This window comes from Ammospiza caudacuta, chromosome 13, assembly GCF_027887145.1.
Source record: "Ammospiza caudacuta isolate bAmmCau1 chromosome 13, bAmmCau1.pri, whole genome shotgun sequence".
Classification (NCBI taxonomy): domain Eukaryota; kingdom Metazoa; phylum Chordata; class Aves; order Passeriformes; family Passerellidae; genus Ammospiza; species Ammospiza caudacuta.
In genome coordinates this window covers 2,796,339-2,816,484 of record NC_080605.1, presented here as the reverse complement: position 1 = coordinate 2,816,484, position 20,146 = coordinate 2,796,339, and the positions used below count along the sequence as shown (strand labels likewise).

The window sequence follows — 20,146 nt, the reverse complement described above, 5'->3', positions numbered from 1 at the left end:
TGGGCACTGCTGAGGCCACACCTCGGTGCTGTGCCCAGCTCTGGGCCCCTCGGGAAAAAGGACATTGAGGGGCTGAGTGTGTCCAGGGAAGGGCAGCAAGGCTCACGAAGGCTCTAGAAAAGGTGCCCCATGAGGAGTAGCTGAGGGAGCTGGGTTGGTTCAGGCTGGAGAAGAGGCTCAGGAGGGACCTCACTGCTGTCTCCAGCTCCCTGACAGGAGCGTGCACTGAGGGGGGGCTGCTCTCTGCTGCTGGGCCTGCACTGAGAACCAGAGGAAGTGGCCTCACATTGAGAGGAAATTCAGGTTAGATTTTAGAAAAAACTTTTCACTGTTCAGGTGTTCAGGTCTGGGAATAGGTTGGCCAGAGAGGGGGTGGAGTTGCCATCCCTGGAGCTGTTAAAGAGGCCTCTGGATCTGACCCTGGGAAATGGTTTAGTGGTTTAGCGTTTGCAGTGTCAGTGCTGGCCTGACGTTGAACTGATGGTCTTAAAGATCTCTTTCACCCCTGCCGGTTCTACAACTCCAAGCGCTTCCCGCCCGGCTGAGGGGAAGGCTCAGGGCTGTCCCGAGTCCAGGGGCGGCCGCGCCTGAGGGGCTCGGGCGGCGCTGCGGCTGCGGCGGCTCCTGAGGGGCCGGGCCGGGCTCTGCCCTCAGCTCCGCGAGATCGCAGCCCTCAGGATAAATAAAATAAATACAGTGAAATTTAAACCGGCGGGGCCTCCGCTGTCTTTCAGCCGGACAATCCCACCGCTCAGCTCCGCGAGATCCCAGCCCTCAGGATAAATAAAATAAATACAGTGAAATTTAAACCGGCGGGGCCTCCGCTGTCCTTCAGCCGGACAATCCCACTGCTCAGCTCCGCGAGATCCCTCCCATGAAACAGAGACCTTGTCCTCTAATCTCTAGAGCGTGGAAGGTGTGCAGTTGCTAATTAGGAAAAAACAAACAGGTATCTACATTTCTGTGCTGCAAGCACAACTGAGAGGTTTGTGTAAGATTGAGGGTGTGTGGGAGAATGGATTGTAAGAGAATAGAGGTAGTGCTGCAGGCAATCTCACCCCTGATAAAGTGCAGCTGTGTAAAACAAGTGACCATCCTTAAGGGAAAAAGGAGCAGGAATGCTGAAGTGCACTGACCAATGCCGAGGGGTAAAAGGGCACACAGGTGTTAGCATAAGGCAAAAGGGCATAAAAGGCTGTACTGGGGAAAAATAAAGTGCTGATGCTCGAAGGCATTCATGGTGTTAGTCTTGGGTTCTCTGTCAGGGTTATGGGGCTTTGTAGTGTCCATTAATATGGAATTGTTTTTTAAAAAAGCAGAGACTCATACTGGTGAAGAAGCCAGAGTTAATTCAATGAAAAAGCTTTTTTTTTTTTTTTTTCACAGCATCATTGTGAAAACTGTTTATAGGAGCTATAATTGCAAGTTCACCTCTTGTAACTGCAGCGCATATTTCAAGTGTGTTAATATTTATGTATAAATTTAAGTTTTATAGAAAATATTATTTTGCATTAAATATTGGGGCTGTCCCTCAGCGTACTAAATCTCGAATTTACTGCAAGGAAACTTGCAACGGTTATGGTTCTAGTGTTTTTTTATTACAATGCTGGGGATATAACTGAAAATCAGTCTTGCATTTAATTTGAAGATAGAGGTTGATAAATATTGTAGGTTATTGTTTTTCCTTTTAGCACATCTGTGTTCTGAATGTTATGAATAAGAAGCTTGACTAGGCCAATATTCAAGCAGCAATCAATTTATTATTTAATATGGTAAGGTATGAGCAATACAGCTCTGGGTACAGTGGGGGAAGTTTTCCCTTCAACTGCACACTGATAATTGATGGTTACAGGTATTTATAGGGGTACTCATCGGCTTTTTTTTTCAACAATTTCCAATTTTTACTCATCAGCAATTTTTATTCCAAATTATTACATCACAATTCTATACACTATTGTGATTTTAATTTCTCGGGATGTATCTCAAAGGAGGATCCCCAGATGGTGATGGTCCAGTTTCCGAAAGAAGAAAGACGAATCCCATCTGGTGGGGTCCAGCTCCCCAGATGTGTGTCCACCTTTTAATTGCAGAGACTCTAAATCTCATTACAGTGATGTCCAGCTTCCCTTTGGTCGAAACCATAAACCCTTGAGGTGATGTTCATCTTCTTTTCTCAAGCTGTTTTTCTCTGCTTCAATAAGGCATGAGATAAGCATATTTCCTTTATATATATTCCAAAGCTATAGTTTCAAGGATACAAGTAATATTCTAAAATTATACTTCAAAAGGTTCTTATTGTAGAGCTTTTTATGGATTAAATGCAGGCAAAAAGCAACATCTTTAACACTTTAATTCCAATGCTCCTAAATCATCTAGGGTTAATTTGCAAACAAAAGATAGGTTCAAAGGCTTTTTTCCATGCTTTAGTCTCCTCAGTAATTATTAGAATTCACAGCTCTCCCATTGTCGGGGTCCACACATTTCGCATTCACAACTACACACATCGCCTGTTTGTACCTGACACGAAACACAGCTTTGTATTTCACATGAAAGAGAATGCCAATACAGGATGTGATCATGTCAATCTTCCGGAGCACTAATTCCTGGCTGCTGATAAACCATGACACCAGGGAATTAATTCTGCTCCTTGTGTGTCCCTAAGAACCAGAAGCTACATCTTACTGCCCAGGACCTGCAGCTCGCCGATTCCCGCTTGTACTATGCGCTGAACACCAGCTGTTGAGCCCCTGGCTTTTTCCCGTTGCGGAGGAGCAGCCCGGCGCTGGGGGCAGGGGTCTGGCGACATGGAGCGCTGCCCCCGCGCCCCGCCACGTTCCGGGCCCCGGCGCGGATTCCAGGCCTGGAACGCGGGGGCTGAGGCCCGGCCGGCGTCACCGGCGCGGCCCGGCCCCACAATGGGGGCCGCCGTTGCCGGGGAACCGCGCCGCGGCCACCGCGGCTGTGACGGCGCTGCCGCCTCAGTTGCCGCGGAGCGCGCTCTGGGCTGCTCGTTCGCAGCCTGGGGCTCGTGAAACGGCTTCATTAGCGATTCGCCAAGGGGCTTGTTCACAGAGATTGTCTCTGAGAGCGAGTCCTGACCCCGCAGAGCGTTGGTCTCTGCGAGCAAGGAGTCCTGACCCCGCAGAGCGTTGGTCTCTGCAGCGTGTACTGAATGTCGTTTGAAGGTAAAGATCGACTGAAGTTGTTCCTTTTGGTTTTGTCTCTGTGCTCTGAAAGAGAATGCCAAAGGGAAATACAGGATGTGATAATGCCAGTCCTCTGGCGCAGCAGTTCAGTGGCGTGTACAGCTAAATGGATGCACTATATGGTCGACTGATTGTGCTTTTTTTTTCCAGTGAAGAAGTGCAGAATTTCCTATATATACTAGTTTATACCTTTTTTTCCTATAGTGATTACTTAAACTGCTTAAAGGTGAATGAGTTCTGTTCAAGTTTCAGTGGGTTGTAATGATCTAGTCATTAAAATTATTAGGGAGATGCCCCTGAATTAAGGTGAAAACGAGACCATATGCCAAAGTTAGTAGTCTGGATTTTATGTAACAGTAAATGTGAGGAAGAGAGAGAGAGAAATAGAGAAGGGCGTTGGGGAGGGGGAGAGAAATAGAGAGTGACAGATTAGGTAGAAAGTAGAAAGTATCACCATCGCATGGATCTCACTGGCATACAATTAAATCCTCTTCTGGTCTTCTCTGTGGTGAGGTCTGGCAAAACATAGGACTCCAATGGATTCATGCAGATTTGGGCAAGTTGGGACTGCCCAGGTACCTTCCTGGGCTGGGGCAAGTTGGACTCTATCTCTTGCTACTTTCAAATAATATAAATTTTTTAGCACCAGTATATCCTTTTGAGTCTGTCATGAATTGGGTTGTGGATTTTCAGATCTGCTGTGTTTCTCTGCATGCCATGCAGTCATCTGGTGCAAGGCCTCAGGAATGGCTCTGGGGGCACTCTGGAGGTCTCTGCTGGGTTATGACACCCCCTCAGCTGCCCCTCATGGGAATGTCCCCTGGATGTGGCCTTCTGGGGCTGGGGGGTTTTAGAGCTGAGCCAGTTTGTCTGAGGGAGGATGGGTGTCCTCTGCCCCTTACCAGAGGTTGTGCTACACACCCAGAATTTCCTCCTCCCCCTCTGTGGATGGGAGGTTTGTGTGCCAACCTGGCCTCAGCAGACGAGTCTGTGGTATGACTTCCCCAGCCTGAAGGCAGACACAGCTGATTTTCAGAACAGCTGCTGGGTTTGGCTTTGTTGTGGATACATTTTTCTCCTGTAGCCTTGTTTACTTCTCCCCAGACCTGAGATAACAGGACAATAGTGTCACCTTGATCTTGCCTCAAGTTCCCTTAGGTGGCTTACCTCACGGTCCCAAGTTCAGTCAGGAGGCATTTTCAGGGAAGGGTTGGCTTCATTGGTCACAGCTTCTTTATTCAGTTTTGTCAGAATGGGCAAAAAGTCCTTCCTAACAATATTTAAGCCATTAGCCATAACATTCCAGTCTCTCACAAGTCCTGTGAGGAACAGCTGAGAGAGCATAGGTGGTTTAGCCTATAGAAGAGGAGGCCCACTCTAGCTATTTTTAAGTAATATTTAAGCTATAGCTTTCTCTGTTCAAACTATTATTAATGTTCAGATTTTTAGCTCCAGGTTTCAGTATGATCTAACTTTGAATTGCACAAGGTAGCCATATAGTTCAAATAAAGTCCAACTAGAGACCTAACAATACTAGCTACTTATGCCAAACAAGCACTCAACTACTTTCAAATAATATAGCATTTTTAGCACCAGTATATGCCTTGAATCTGCCATGAATTGGGTTCTGGATTTTCAGAGTTCCATTCTTGCTCCTTCCAGTTTTGATGAGGCGTTGTCTCATCTGTGACATCATCCATTCAAAATGGCGGCTGAATTGCCGAAGAAGACATCAACACCTCGTCTTTTGTCCAGGGAAATGCTGAAATCTTTTAGTGTAAGTATCCACTGGAAACTCTCCTGGTGTCCCTGCTCTCCCTGCCCCTGCTGTCCAGCAGTGCTCTGAAGCTGCAGAGCCCCTCCCCAGCCCTTTGTGCCGTGCTGCTGTTGCTGGGGCTGTCCTGGTGCAGTAGGGAACACTGTGGGATGTGTCAGGGCCAGCCCAGGGCCTTGCCTGGCTGTGCCAGCAGAGCCAAGGGAAACCAATGTACAGCTGAAGCCCTGAGCATGGGCTTCTTTCCTTCCCCTTTGCCACAGCCATTCCTTCTGTCAGGCTGGGCACTCACCTGTGCTGCTCTGACCATCCTGCCCTTGGGCACCCGGGCACGTGAGGGGGAAAGCTCAAACTCTGCCCAAAGCCTTGAGAGCCACGGCTGGTCCCAGCTGGAAGAGCTCCCACGGCAGCTGTTCTCTCCCAGCTCCTGGGTGGGCACAGATGCAGCCCTGCAGGCAGCACTGGATGGAGCCAGGGCCACAAAGGTCCCTTGCTGTCTGCAGCTCACTTGGCTGAAGATGCCCCACTGCTGAGGCTCTGCCAAGGAGATGACTCTGTTTTCTTCTGTGGAGGGCTCTGTGGGCCCAGACAGAGAAAACAACAGGGACAACTAAAACCTGGACACATTCCTGTGCACCTCACTCTTGGTACAGCTTTGTTTTCTTGCATCTCGGACTCATCCAGCAGCGATATCTCCTTGCTGTGAGTTCTGAGCGTTGTGAAGGGATGGAGTTCAGGCAGTTCTGAGAGCTCCTTCCCATTCTCTGGAAAGGTCACTGCCTCAATCCAATGAAACGTAAGAGGAAACAAATGCCCAAAGAGCAGAAACCCCCAACCATGTCCCATCCAGTCACGGAGAAGCTGATGGCTGGAGTATGTGTATTGCATGTCTTATTGACTGATGCTAAGTATTTCAGCAGGAGACTTCCAGGGCTTCCAGGACTGTCCTAGTGGCTGTGATCACAAGTTATTCACCAGTGCCACTTGTTCAAGAAAAGCCTTTCTGAACAAGCACATCTCTGAGGCTCTAGCTGGTTTACTTTTGCCTTTCAGCTGCTTCCCTCTAAGTTCCTGAGGGAGAAGTTTCTCAGCACAAAGAAGGAGGCCAGTCCTGGGAAGAGTATTCTGCCCAGAATTGGCCCATTTCTAGACAGGAGTGAGACTCGTCGAAAGGTAGCCTTTTCCTGCTCTTTTCCTTTCTGTTTCACATGAAGTTTGAAGAGGGTGTGTGCTTGTGACAGGCTTGCCTCCAGCAAAATACCTCAGTGTCCAGGTCCTGCTGTCATTGCAAGGTGCTGGGAGTGTGGGCTGGGAGTCCTGATCTGCACTAAGCCAACACAAATACCCTCTGCTGAAGCTGCTGGGGTGTGCTGGAGTGCAGCTGCCATTGCTAAAACAATGGGAGGAAGGCTGGGGACACAAAGGCACAACATTGCCCTTTGCCATTCTCCTGCTGAAGGAGCCACCTCTTGCTTTGGTGTGGTCACCATCAAATGCTCGGGGTCACAGGATTCCCTGGAGAGTGGCAGCGTTGGCCTTTGAAGGCTGAGGACCTGCAGGAATTCCTTCAGATGGAACACAACAAATTGCATTACTGCTTTGGGCTGGAACAATGTGTTGGAGCCTGACGGGGTGTTAGATTTTGCAGGCTGCCAGATGTACAGGGGACTGGCCCTGGGCAGAGGGGAGTGGATGTGCTTTGTCTGGATCAGTGCCTACTCAGAGGTGTGTTTAAAGCTGCTTTTCTGGCAGGACTAGCTCGGTATAAAGCAGAGTCCAAACGGGTAGGTGACTGAGGTGGGCTGTTGAGCAGGAAATTGGCAGCAAGAGACACAGAACACAATCCAGGTTAAGGATTGTCCTGGAGAGGAGCCTTGGGAACACCTCAGGGAAGGGCACAGCTAAGGGACAGTGTGCTGCAGCCACTCCCTTGAGCGGAATGTGTCTGCTGTGAAGTCACACAGGAGACCTGCTTGTGTCTCTGCGGTGACAGCAGTGTGGCTGGAGAAGGCAGACAAAGCAGGGCAGAGTTTTCTCCAAGCAATGTCTCTGCTCCAGAAGCATTTGCTGTTGTTGCCTCATCATTCCAGATGTGCCTCTACAATGGTATTAAATAAGATAGCAATAAATATAAGAAAGCACCCATTTAAAACACATGGAAAAAGGAGATAACAACTCTACTTTTACCCAAGTCACTGAGAAAACAACTGAACCTTATCCTCATACAGCATTCACCTCATTTGTCTTTTTATTTTTGCCTGTTTGAAACACACTAATTTTTAAGTACAATCAAAGGGGACAAAATCATTGATGCAAAAGAAAATGGTTTATTAGTAACGATTCAGCTGAGCCAGGCACGTCATCCTCCCCGTTAGCCAAGCACACACACATCCCCTCTGAGAAAATGGCAATATTTGTATCCCCTCTGTACCCGGCTGGGGCGGTCCCTGTGCCCTTTGCCATTGGATGGGCACTCAGGAGCTTCCATTCTCTTCTGAGCACCAACTTTTCTGTGCCCTCCCCTCTCATCCTACTTCCTTTCAGTCGGGTCTTAATCCCCGTCCCTCTCACTGCGACACCCAACAAACCAACCTGAACAAATCCAAACCACAAACAACACAGAACCAGCAAATTCCATTCTTTTGCTTAATAACCTTTTGTCTTCAGCAAAATATCACCTCATCTCTCACACCTCCTCTGGTACTGTTCTCTTCTTACTGATGTCTAAGTTCTAGAGCAAAAAAGGTATTTGCAGTTGTGTGGGCCTGGGTTTTCCTCTCTCAGAGTAAAGGACATCCCAAAATTGTTTCCCATAGAGTCTCCTGTATATTCATGGGTTTTACTTACTCCATTAGTGCTCAGTCAGTGCCCCAGAGCTCTGTGACCACATGGGCACAGGGCTGTGTTTTAGGAAAGTGCTGCCTGGCATTCTGGAGAAAGAAACCTGGAGAAATCCATGCCAAAAGAGCAGCTTGGCTTGAGCCTGCTCTGTGTGGCCCAGCAGCTGTGGATGAGCTCAGAGCAGAGGTGGGGGAGCCACTGTTTGCCCAGTGTGGGCTGGGCCGACGTGCTCCCTCAGAGTCTGTACTTCACTGGGGATCAGTGGCAGGGATCCTTGATGAACCTTCCTCCCAGCAGCTGAAGCTCTCCCTCCTCTCTCTCGCCTCTCCAGTCGTCAATAGGTGCCCTGAAACCGAGTTCATTTGAGGTTTCCCCACCAGAGATGGTATTTGAGAACATTGTCGCTCATGAGGTTTATGAGATGGCGCTGTCTCTCATGAATAAGGACAAGGTAAGTGCTGGGACGTGAGGCTTTAACACTGTGCTGGAAGAGGAGAGTGCTGTCATTCCCCCAGTGTACAGCAAAGCAAGTTATCTGCTGCAGCACATGCAGACGAAAATGTCTCAGCACCTTTGTTCAGCAAGATGGTGGAAATCTTCCTGTGCTGGGAATTGTCCCCAGATTTTGGCCGTGTGTTGATGGTATCTATGCCAAAGGAGTTTCCTTCTCTGGAAAGCTCTGCATTGATAGGAATGTTGAGGGCTGTACAGTTCTTACCTGCTCTCATGCTTTGCCTCGAGTCTATACCACATCCTGTATCTTCTTGGTTAATCTTGGCTCCTGGTAGGAATCTCTGCCTCTCTCAGCCAGTTTGGCTCCCTCTGTGCAGCTCACAGGCAAAGCTCAGGGGCTGAGCCTTCTGCACTTTATGCTGGAATCACTTCTCATTAATGGCATTGGCCCTGCAGGAACCGTGTTCTGCAAGAGCCCTGCAATCAGAGTGATGGAGCAGAAGCAGTGGGAGGCCTTTAGGTGCCACTTGAGGCTCCTGCTCAGCTTCATCCAGCTCTGCTCAGCTTTTCCAAAAGCAACACGGTGCTCTGCTTTCCCTTTGCAGAAGCACAGCACATCCAAAGCCATGTGCTCCTGGAGGTTTGCACCTTCATGTGAAGTAATAGTGATTGTTTTGCGGTTTCTCAAGAGAGCTGAGAGGGAAAAAGTTGTAAAAGGTCAGCAGTTGTGTTCCATTGTAAAGAGGACAACTCTTTACATTCTGAATTTCAGTCAGAGAAACATTTTCTCAAGTGAGGCTCGTGCCAAGAGTGGGGTGGTGGGAGGAGACAAGAGGGAGTCCAAATCATCTGGTTTAGACTTTTGGAGAGCATTTTGGTGCTCAGGGGTTGACGATATCAGTGAGCTAGAAAATGCATGTGTGCTGTGTCTATGAACCCCACAGGGCAGAACCTGGCCTGCTGGCTGCAGGCAGGAATGCCCAGCAGCCCAGCTTGCCTGCACAGGCAGCAGGAAGCCCTGGAGAGCCAAGATTGGCTTTTCATACTGGAACCACACTGTCAGTCAGTGCTGGTCCTGTTTCTCCAGGCAGAAAATGCCTTTGAAGCCCAGAGTCAATAGGCACAGCCTGTCTGTGTTTCTGTCACTGTTGGCAAGCTGATTGCTGTCATGGTTTTATGATTCCTCCTTGCTGCTTTACTGCCCATTTAAATTCTCTTTGTCATCTCCTTGTTTTGGGGATTATCTTGCTGTGTTCATTCCTTCTTTTGCTTTTCAGGTTTGCTTTTATTCCCAGTAAGGCCACAGTGTTTGGTCTCCTGTCTTGCTGGTCTGCCTGCCTGACTCTGTCCCCAGAAGGTCCCTACCCAAACCTGATCTGCTGGAAGGGAATTTCTCCCTTCCCCCACAGCAATGTGCTGGTTTGCTTTTAGGTAGCACATTCCCCCTCTGGAACATGACCACTTCATGGCTGTGTGCAGGCAGAAGCCAGCAGGTTTTTTGGCCTTGTTGAACATGCAGGTGACTTGGTTCAGGTGCTGTGTCTCCATCCTGCTGGTGCTGCCCTGCTCAGCCCTTCCTTCCCAGCAGGCACTGCCCTACTGCCCCTGGCCAAAATGCTGGAGCCAGAGAGAAGGGATTCAAGTTCAGCCTTGTGAATGATGTGCCTGTGCCTGCTCAGCTGGAAGTGCTTTGGGAAAGGCGCCAAGGAGGGATGTCACCAGGGCACGGACAGGTTTCCTCTCGTCCTGTTTCCACAAGTGGCCAAGTCATCATTTCCTGTCTTTGCTGCAGTTTCCTCAGGTGGTGAAGGTCTCCATGGAGAGCTCACCTTACTTCCAGCTGGTGAGCTCCAACAACGCATACCGTGTCGTGCTGCCGGGCGCCTCTGTCCCTGTGCGCGTCCGCTTTACCCCTGACGAGAGCAAGGTGAGGCTGGAGGAGCCAAAGCACACAATGATCTCCACAGCCATTGTTTTCCCTGCACTCTGGCTCCAGCCCATTGCATGCTGTGAGCTGGGCTCCAGGCGTGGGCAGGCAGCCTGCAGCCAGTCACACCTTGGCACTGCTGGCAGGCACTGCAGCCAGGCCTGACAGGCTCTGCTTGCCCTCCCTGCACACTGCTGAGCATTGCCAAGGGAAGATGCACGGGAAACAGGATGAAAATGACAGAGGGCTGTTGATAGATGTTGGGCCATCTCTAGGTCCAGTGGAAGGGGTTTCATTCTGATGGAAAACACCAGAGGAACAAAGAGGTCAGAGAGCTTTCCTCCTTCCTGGACTGCCAACAGCTTCCCTGCCTGCCCCTGGGCTGGAGCACAGCCGGTGCTTTTTCACCCCCTCTGTTGTGCAGCCTGTCAGCTGTGCTGTCCCAGAGCACAAGTGAGCATGGCACAGCTGCAGGGCCAGGGCAGAGGATGTGCTGTGCCCGTGAGCCCGGCCTGGCACAGGCACACTGGGCCCTGGGTGCCCTTGGTCAGCAGGAGGTTGCTGAGCTGCAGGGCACTTGGACACCTGCCTGAAGGAGCTGGTGTAGGGCAGGTACAAGCTGCAGGCAGAGCTGTGAGCCCAGAGCCCGTGGCAGTGACACTGCTGGGGCTCTGTCTTCATGCCTGTCCCTGTGCTTGCTCTGTCAGCTGGCACCCATTCCGTGCCAAAGGTGCTTTTGTGGGGAGGTTTGCACAGCAGTGCTGAGGCCCTGGCAAGTCTGATCTCAGTGCAGGGATCTGGAGGGTTCATGTTCTGATCTGGAGGCTTGTTCATACAGAAGGGTTGAGGGCATGGCATGGAAGGGAGGAAGCCTTGCAGGGAAACAAAGAGAGGCCCTTTCCAACAGCATCCTGCTACCTCTTAGCACTGTTCTTCTCCTGACTTGGTTGGACAGGCAAAGTTAGAGGGGAGTTTTGAGCCAACTGATATTTCTGCACCAGGCCAGAGGTGCAGGATGTCTTTGGGTGCAGCTGTTTTCTCATCTTCCTTTTGCTGCTTGAACACTTTGTCCTATTCTCAGACAGTGGGAATATAGAAACCTAAAGAGCAATGTCCTGTGTTCCCCAGCTCCATGTTCCTTAGAAGGGACTTAGGAACTATTTAACATTATTAAAATTTAGAGTAAAAATTATGGTGACCTAGGGTAGTTCTCCGTATGACCCAAGTGACACAAGAGCTTAATGCCACAGAGACAAAGTGCACTTGTGTCTTTAAAATGTGACATATTAGTAGAACTTAGTGTTCATTTTATAGTGGGATAGGTAAATTGATGCCCTTGAAGGGTTATAGAAATGGTTTTTCTTCTGCCATGGGGATGGCACTAAATGTCCTGTGCTGAGCCAGTTTCTTTTCCTGCAGGATTATTCCCACGAGTTCGTCTGCGTCACTGCAAGGGAAAGGATCGTTGTGCCAATTGAGGCCATTGCTGCCCGAGCTGTGCTGGACTTCCCTGCCCATCTGGACTTCTCCAAGTGTCCAGTCAAGGTCGGCACCCAGCAGACTCTGCTGGTGCGCAATGTCGGTAACCTGAAAGCTCGGTACCAGCTGAGCACCCAGAGGTGAGGCAGCTCATCTGTCCCTGTGCAAACACCTTTGGGTGGGAGCAGAGTTGGGAAAGAGCATTGCAGCTGCTGCCCTGCAGCCTGGCTGGAAAGGGAGCAGCATGGATGGCATCTGCTCTTACTTTCAGTGGCCTTTGGGCTTTCTCTGTCCCAAATTTCCTGGAGGGTGCTGGAACATGTTAGTAGCTGGCTTGCACCCTCCTGAGCACAAGCAGCTTCTGAAATGCCTGCTCACTACTGTCAGCCAAATAGACCCATTCTCTGGGAGGACACAAGCACGTGGCTTTCCAGTGGTCCTCTCATGAGATGCCCAACATGAGCTGTGCTGCAGGCAGCCAGTGCAGTTCCTGTTACTTAAAGCTGATCTGATTACCCTTATCAGCTGAGGGCATCAGTCACCTCTTCTGTTCCATGATGAACCTTTGAAAGACAGTTTAAAATTTCAAAAGATTATTTAAATCTCTCAATAAGGTTGTGCCCCTTCCATTGAGATTTCTTTTTAAATACTCCGAAGTTCCTGTGTTTCTGCTGTTTTTTCTTTTTGTTTTGTGTTAAATGTTTGCCAAAAGATCATGCATTCTTCATTGGGAACTTTGATGAAGGTTGAGCTCTTGTGATGCCTCTCCATATACCACATGCCTATAGGGACATGCACAGGTCTATAGGAAATAGGAGACATTTAGTGAATATGTGAAAAGCAATTGGGCTCATTTAGAAGGTAAAAGTATAGAATAACTTTTGCTGGAGGGGACCTCTGGAAATCATCTGAGCAGACACACTGCTCAAAGCAAGAGCAGTGTCTGGGGGTTGCAAGGTGCCGTTGGGAGATCTGGACCTGTCTTTAGATGCCACACAAGTAAACAAACATACCAATGGACCTAGTTAAAAAGCGGGTGAAAACAACCTATTAAAACCCCCTCCATACCTTATCTTTTCTGCCTGTCAGGTGCAGTAGTGATTCAATGAGAGGATGGATCTAAGAGGATGAGAAGTGTCTTAAGGAACAGCTCACAATTAACAGATAAAAGGCCAAAATTTAGCTTGCCAGCCCTATCTCTCAGCAGTGGTTTTCATTTGGTTATTACAGTGTCAGGGATGTCTCCTTCACAGCTCTTCTATCTGTGGGCTCAGGGAACAGCTTAGTGATGCTGGCTGAAATTCAGAGGAGTAGAGCTTGTGTCCTTGGGTCTTGGGGAGCCAGGTGTGTGTGAGAGATGACTGCTACAGCAGGAACAGAGGAGTCTGGTGGGTACAGCCCAGGGACGGAGGAGATGCAGGGGCTGAATTGGAGTCAGTTTTTCAGTCCTGACAGCTGAGTCCTGAACTTGGCTGGATCCTCTTCTCCTGATAATTTGAAAAGAAGAAGACACCTTCTTTCTCAGGCAAGCCCTGAAGTCATCCCTGGAATGTTATTCCCATCCTGCCACCTGAAGGCAGGAGCATGTAAGATGGGGCAGGAGTGGGAAGGGAATGGAATGGAAGGTAGTGCTGAAGCCTGGCCAGGGATTCCCTAACTGGCAGCTTCTCTGTTCTGATGAAATTTCTGGCCAAAGACTAAGAACAGAATGCTGTGCCTTGCCCCCAGCAGGCCCTGATCCCCCAGCCCCAGCAGAGCTGCAGCAGTGCTGGCATCAGCCCCGGGGCAGATGCAGGAGCACGAGCACTGATCTGGCTCTGGGGCTGCTGGGGCCTTGTCTTTCCTCCCCTCCCTCCAAAGTCTCACGTCCAGCACATGAACATTGCTGGCCCAAGGCTTCTCCATCAGCCAGCAGTGATGTTCTCACCAGTGGCAATGGGAACAGGTCAGCCCATAATTACAGCAAGAGGTCCTGAATGAGCAGAACCTGAAGCAAGTTCATCAGCTGTCACTACTGACATGAATAAAGTTCAGCTTGCCAGATGTTCTCTTTGTTTTTGGGTGTGATGCATTCATCACCAAAGTCCCCAGAACACACTTTTAAGTGACAGATTGACCAGCAGCAAAGCACCAAGGCCATGGCTGTAGAAGTGCACAAAGCCCAGCAGCTGCTGGGCAGAAGCACATTTCCCCTGAGCTGTCCCTGAGCATCAAAGCACGGAGTCTTGTGCTTGTCAGGCAAAAGCTCTTTATCTGGTGACCAATCCTGATTGCTCCTGTTAAATCCAAAGTGCACCAACACATTTGCATTAACATTTCCAACATGTTGAACAGAGTTTCTCTGCTGGGCCAAGCAAACATTACCAGCCTGCATGACAAGCCACAGCTCCAGACTGCATTGCTGGTAAATACAAAGAAACCTCCTTGATGTGCTCCTGCTATTGGTGCTTCATTTAGCTGGGATTGGACCCTTCAGACTGTAAATGGCATCCTCCTTTTGGGTCTTGTTTCCATGCCACTGTATTGCTCTAATCTGCTGGTGGTGTTGGTGCTTGGCACCAGTGGATGGTGGATGGGAGCTGACTCTCACTGTCAGTTTATCATCCCACTGCAAAACTTTCCTACCTTCTCTCTGGGAGTTCTCACAGGCAGCTCCTCGCAACACTGACTCCTTTCCTCTTTCCTCCTCCTTCCTGTCCCTCACAGCACATACTAACCCTTGCTGTCCCTAGCACAACCACCTGACCCTTACTCTTCATAGCACAGCTGAAAAACTCCAACTCTCCTCTGCACCAGCTAATCCACTCTTTTATAACACCCATCCTTATTGCACCATCCTTACTGGACACAGTGGTGACCTATTGAGGGCAAGGCTGTTCCTACTCTTTGGTAATTAGTACAGCTGCAAATCCTCAGGGGTGAGATTGCCTCCTGCACTATCTCTATTCTCTTACAATCCGTCCTCCCACAATCTGCACTCTATTTGTACTCTTTTAGAGTTTTGACTGCTCCTTTTCTTAGAGCAGCTTTCATTGAAATGCTGATAAAATGTGCCCGTTTTAGGCTAAATCAGCATGTTTTCAAGGTAAAATAAACCAAAGAACTACACTACAAATTCAACAGTAATTATTCCTCAATCTTCAAGGAAAAGTTCCTTCTCCCTGTCTGATTCCTAGGCTGTAATATCACAGGATAGGTAGTGCCCTAACATTTGCATCTCTTGAGATGTGGTTTATAGGCAGCAGGAAAAGAGGAATTCCTTAGGCAGTAAGTGTCAAGTTGTGCATGCAGATAGCTCTGAACCCTCTCTGTGCTCTTCACAAACCATTCTCTGATGGGATTGCTGGCAGTGGGAGCCTTGAGGCTCATTGCAGAGAGCTGGATGCAGAGTATGGGGGAGCTGAGGCCATTTTACCCCCAGGGTCTTGTGAGGGCTGGATCTTCTCAGCAGTGGCTCAGTGGCTGTTTCTGACCCTGTCTGTTCTGCCTTCTGCTGCCTGTGCTTGGTTTGCTCCCTGCTTGGCCAAGGGAGCTGCAGGGAGCTGCAGTGCAGCAGGAATCTCATGGCCAGGTGTCCCCAGGCCTGACCCCTGTCTCTGTGTTGCAGTCCTTTCTCCGTGGTGCCGACCTCAGGAACTCTGGGCGCTGGTGAAACCCTGCAGGTGACAGTGACATTTCACCCGCTGACCACGGGTGTCCATTGCAGCCTCCTGAGTTGCAGCACAGGTGAGTGCTGGACCCTGCAGGGCACAGGACAGTTGTCCACCATGGCTCCCTGCTGTCCATCCCCTGCATTCCCTCTAGAGGTTCCTCCCTGTTCCAGATTTACCCCCAAAAAAACTGAGAACTCCTTGGTGTTTGGGGACTTGATAAAACCCCCTCTAACAGGGGATTTTTGGACTCCTATTTTGCTGGGAGTTGCTGAGTGGAGGGAGGAGGAACCCTAATTCTCCACTACCATGGGGCTGTGCCTGGGTGAAGTTTTATTTTATTCCTGGGCAGTGCTGTATGAGAGGTGTGAGGTCTCCATCAGACTCTCCAAAGCAATGGAATTCTTGCACACCTCTGTCCCATATGCTGCTTCTCCATTGGCTTGTCACAGACCCTTTTTCTATGTTGCCCTCTACACATAAATGTAGTTTCTGCCTAATAACATTTTCAGGCCCTCGAGTTCCTGGTTGGTGACAAGTCAAGACAAAGTCTTCCTCATCCCCATTTCCCAGGTCGTTCATGCAGTTGCAGACCTCTCACATCTATCTCCCATTTGATTTCTAGACTGAGGAATCCCATTCAGTCTTCATAAAGAAGCTGCTCTGTACTTATTAATCATTCCTTTGTCCCTTTTTTATTTAATTTGAAATGCTCCAGCTTGGTTTTTGAAATCACAGCAATATAAAATATTTCAAGACTGATGTGGCTGTGGGTTTGGACAGGAAATGATGATCATTTTCATGGTGTTCAGTTTGTAGTGGTTTGTCATATTGCAGAGCCAGGCTGGCTGTGTTTCCTCACCTGTGTCCCCTCCTGCTGTGGGCTGTCACTTCATTTGTTCCTCTGGGCCTCCTTTTGCTGCCCACCTGCCCCCAGGCATATTTGCTGGTCAGCAAGAAGGGATCCAAGGGATCAGGAGAGACAGGAGTCTCCTGGGATGCCCGGGGAGAGCCTGGGCAAGGCAGGACTGAGCAGGGCTCCTCAGCCCTGTCACCTGAAGGACTTGGATGCAGAAATCAGAAATCCTGGTGATCTGAGTGGGTCACCAGAGCACATGGACCAATCTCCCTGTCCATCCTGTCACCTTGGGGCCAAATCTCCACAAACACTCTCAGAAATAAGGTGTTTAAGGAGCTGCCCAGGACATCCCCACGCTCTACACACACAGAGCTGTCAGGATGTGATAAACGGACTGATGCACAGAACTGCTAATGCAACTAAAAGCTGGGACACCTTCTTCTGTGCCCTGTGGTTTGCTCTGTTCCTTGTGCTTCCATCAGCCAGTGAGCTGAGCAAAGACTCTCCTTTGCTTTGTTCCAGGTGAAGAAAGAATCCACACAAAGCTCTGTGGAGAAGCTGTAGATGTCAACGTTGGGCTGAGCACAAATATCGTGCACGTTGACACCACCTACATCACCACATCTACCCACAGAACCCTGTTCATTGAAAACAGGAGTAACATCACAGCCCACTTCCAGTGGAAGGCCTTTCCTACTGAGGAACGTGAGAATGAAGTGAAGAGGAGGTTGGTTTGAAAGATACATTTCAGTGAGATATATGGCCCAGGACTGAAACTGATGTGTGGCCTCAGGGGGTGTTGGTGCTTTTGAATGGTTTAGGCCAAGTAAACCATGCCTGGCAGTGGGGTGTGTCACCCTGTGCTTCAGGAGCTCAGCACTCAGCATTCCAGTTCCATTTATACTCCAACCAAGGATGGCATTTTTGGAAGGAAAGGTTGGCTGCAATGACTGGATTTCCTCAAGTTCTAATTGGGCTTTTGCCTCTCTAATCTTTTTCCTACATGACCAACATCCTTAAACAGTTCCTGAGTTGCTAGCCCCTCTTTCCAAAGGTGACACACCCTCTTTTTTTTCCCTTAGTTCCTTCAAGAGCTCCTTGCCCATCCAGGCTGGTTGTTTTCTCCATCAGCTTGTCTTTCAGCACACAGAGACAGTTTGTTCCTGTGTCTTGAAGACTTCTTTCTTGAAGTATCTCCATTCTTCCTGGACCCCTTTGTATTTAAGGGCTGTTTGCCAAGGCATTCTCCAAATCAGTCTCTTGAACAGGCCAAAGTCTGCCCTCCAGGAGTCCACAGTGGAAGTTTTGTTGATGCCCCTCCTCATTTCACCAAATATTGAGAACTCAATTATTTCACGGTCACTGTACCCCAGACAGTGGTGAACAGATCAAGTTCATTTAGGGAACTAAATTCCCTAATTTATCATTAGGGGATCTCCTGGTGATATCCAGTACCTGGACTCCAGGGAGGTAGCACCTACCTCCAGGGAGGTAGCTTCCCTGTGGAATGGATCTGGTCAATGTACAGGGCCCTCAGTTCCCCTTAGAAGGGAGTCACCTACTACCACCCCCCTTCTTGTTAATACTTGAGGCTGTGATCTGTCTGACAGACCAAGTGCAACTGGGAGACTCTCCAGACAGAATTTGTTCCTTAGTGTCATCTGCCTGACCCTCTGGAGGCAGGGCCTCATACCTGTTCTGTCAGGGCACCTGGGTGGGTGATGGGGGTCAGGACAGAATTTTATTACCTCTCCTGCAGAGACCCATTTCCATTCCCCACTGTCTCTTAGGTCTCCTCCTTCTGCCTGCTCACAAGATGGGCAGGGCTCCTCTGGTTCCTGCTGAGCTTCTCTCAGGGTTGGACGGGTGTAACTCCACCAGTTTATTTATTTTTCACTCTCCCTAATGCTCCTCAGCCTTTCCACTTCTTCCTTAAGCTCTGCTACAGGACAGAGCAGATCATTCACCTGCTGACTCCACACACAGGTGTCTTTTGCACTAACCTCTGATCTTAGCACCAGGCCAGACCCTCCCTGCAGCCAGGGGCCTGGGCAGCTTTGTCCTTTCTAAGGGTTCTGTTTGAGTTAGTGCACTCCTGCTGGCAGCAGCAGCAGCAAGGGCTTTTCATCATTTGTAAACCATTGCTAGGGAAATAAAAAAGCAGAAACAAGAAAGAAAGAAAAAAAAAAAGGCTTGCATCTCACAACCAGCAAATAGACACAACCCACTACACAAGGAGAGTGAGTCACTGCACCCTTTCTGCTCAGCCAAGCAAAAACTGAAAAACTGCTGGGCCAAAACTGCTGGGCCAAAAGTGCCGTGGCAAGCCCCTGTGTGCTGCGGGCCAGGTCACTCACACTCCCCAGAGCCATTTTAAATTGCCTGCAAAGGACCAGGAGATCGACCCTTGCCCGCTTGAATGGCTGGTGAGAGGGTCCTTCAGTGCCCTGGGCTTCTTGGCTTGCCACTGTTCTCTATCTCCTTACACTGTGTTTGACTTCCATACAAGCTCTGTGTGGTAAAAGAAAATCCCATGACCTTCTCTGGCTACTTCCCTGGGCTGTTTATTTCCATTTTTTCCCACTTGCCTGCCTCAGCCTGGACCCCAGGTGATCCACTTTCCCCTCAGAAGCAACTACGTTTCCCCAAAGTAAACTTCAACTTGGTTTTGCTTTTGTGGGGTTTCTTCCAATTGCATCTGGTTTTATGCCACTTTGTTTCCTAGACTGTCACCAGGACATGTTGTTCTTCCTTACTTCCAGTCACAGGAATAGTTTTAGCTCCAAGGCCACTGTCCTGCTGCCAGAGAAGCTTTTGAGATCTCAGAGCAAAGAGGACTTTTTATGAGAGGAGATAGTGCAGGATCCTTTCCCTTTCAGGACATTCTACTACCATGCACTGGGATGGGACCCAAGAAGCTCTGGATCATGAAACTCCAGGAGTTTGCTGTCGCCCTCCTGCACAACAAAGTCCCTTCCCCTCTCAGAGCCTCTGTTTTCATGCATATAAAGCCTTGAATGTAAGCCTTGAATGTCACTGAAGGGATGTGGTGCCTGAATTCATCAATTTCCTGTGGAAGTGCTCTGGGATGCTCTTGTGAAAGGCAGAGTAGGGAACGGGGCAGGTCCAAAATGAAAGAAACAAAGAGTGATGCTGGTAACATGTAGCTGCAAGCCAGCTTCATCTCCCCTTCCCAGGGAAGTCCTGCTCCCTGATCTTTTATCTGCTTTCCCCAAGTAGCTCAGTGGTAGGAAAAGCCAGCTGAGGTGGTCGGTGGATTCTCCCTCAGTTTTGGCAGAGGCTTTGAGCCAGGAGGTTCTCTTGAGGGCTTCTGGCTTTGGAAAGCTCTCCCGAGCTTGCAAGTGTGGAGTAAAACTACCTTGTGCCAGTGAACAAGTTGTCCTCTGATCCATCTGGGACTCCCATGGCTTGGGGTCAGCCCTTGCTGGGGAGCTGCTGCTGCTCCTCCCCAAGTGCTTTCTCTCCTGCACTCACACTTCTCTCGGCAAATCTGTGGCTCATGAAACCATCTGCTGGCCTTGTCTCTCCCTGGGGCTGCAGGCGGCGCAGTTTGCTGCACTCACCGAGCCAGGTGAGGCTGGAAAAATTCACAGAGGAGAAAAAATCAGAGGAGGAGAAAGATGAAGACGGTGCTGCTCTCCTGACCAGCATGGCCCAGGAGAAGATGGCAGAGGTGCAAGAAGACTCCATGATGTTCTCCGATGACATTTTTTTCATTGAGCCAATGGTAAGTGATAGGTGAGAACCCCATTTTCCTCCTCCTCCTCCTTTCTGGAGCGGCTGCAGAGCTCCCTGCTCAAAGCATTTGTGCCCTGCAGACTCCGGGCAGGGCTGGGAGCCTGACAAAGCCCAGCTCTGCTGCCAGGCTGGAGCTCAAGGCCCTGCCTACGTGTCCTGTCAGTGTCCCAGGGAGCAGTTCTTGTAGGCAGGGGCTCC

The 20,146-nt window shown here is 49.5% G+C and overlaps 1 protein-coding gene across 1 annotated transcript in view; it reads left to right on the top strand.

Moving 5' to 3' along the window:
- Positions 1-5,817: 5,817 nt before the first annotated feature.
- LOC131563691 (hydrocephalus-inducing protein-like) overlaps positions 5,818-20,146 on the top strand; it is a 70,484-nt gene continuing 56,155 nt past the window's right edge. Inside the window, 8 exon segments of the mRNA XM_058813807.1 lie at positions 5,818-5,853; positions 6,034-6,153; positions 8,153-8,272; positions 10,067-10,201; positions 11,621-11,820; positions 15,288-15,406; positions 16,712-16,916; positions 19,751-19,937. Of these exon segments, the coding sequence (XP_058669790.1) occupies positions 5,818-5,853; positions 6,034-6,153; positions 8,153-8,272; positions 10,067-10,201; positions 11,621-11,820; positions 15,288-15,406; positions 16,712-16,916; positions 19,751-19,937 (1,122 nt within the window).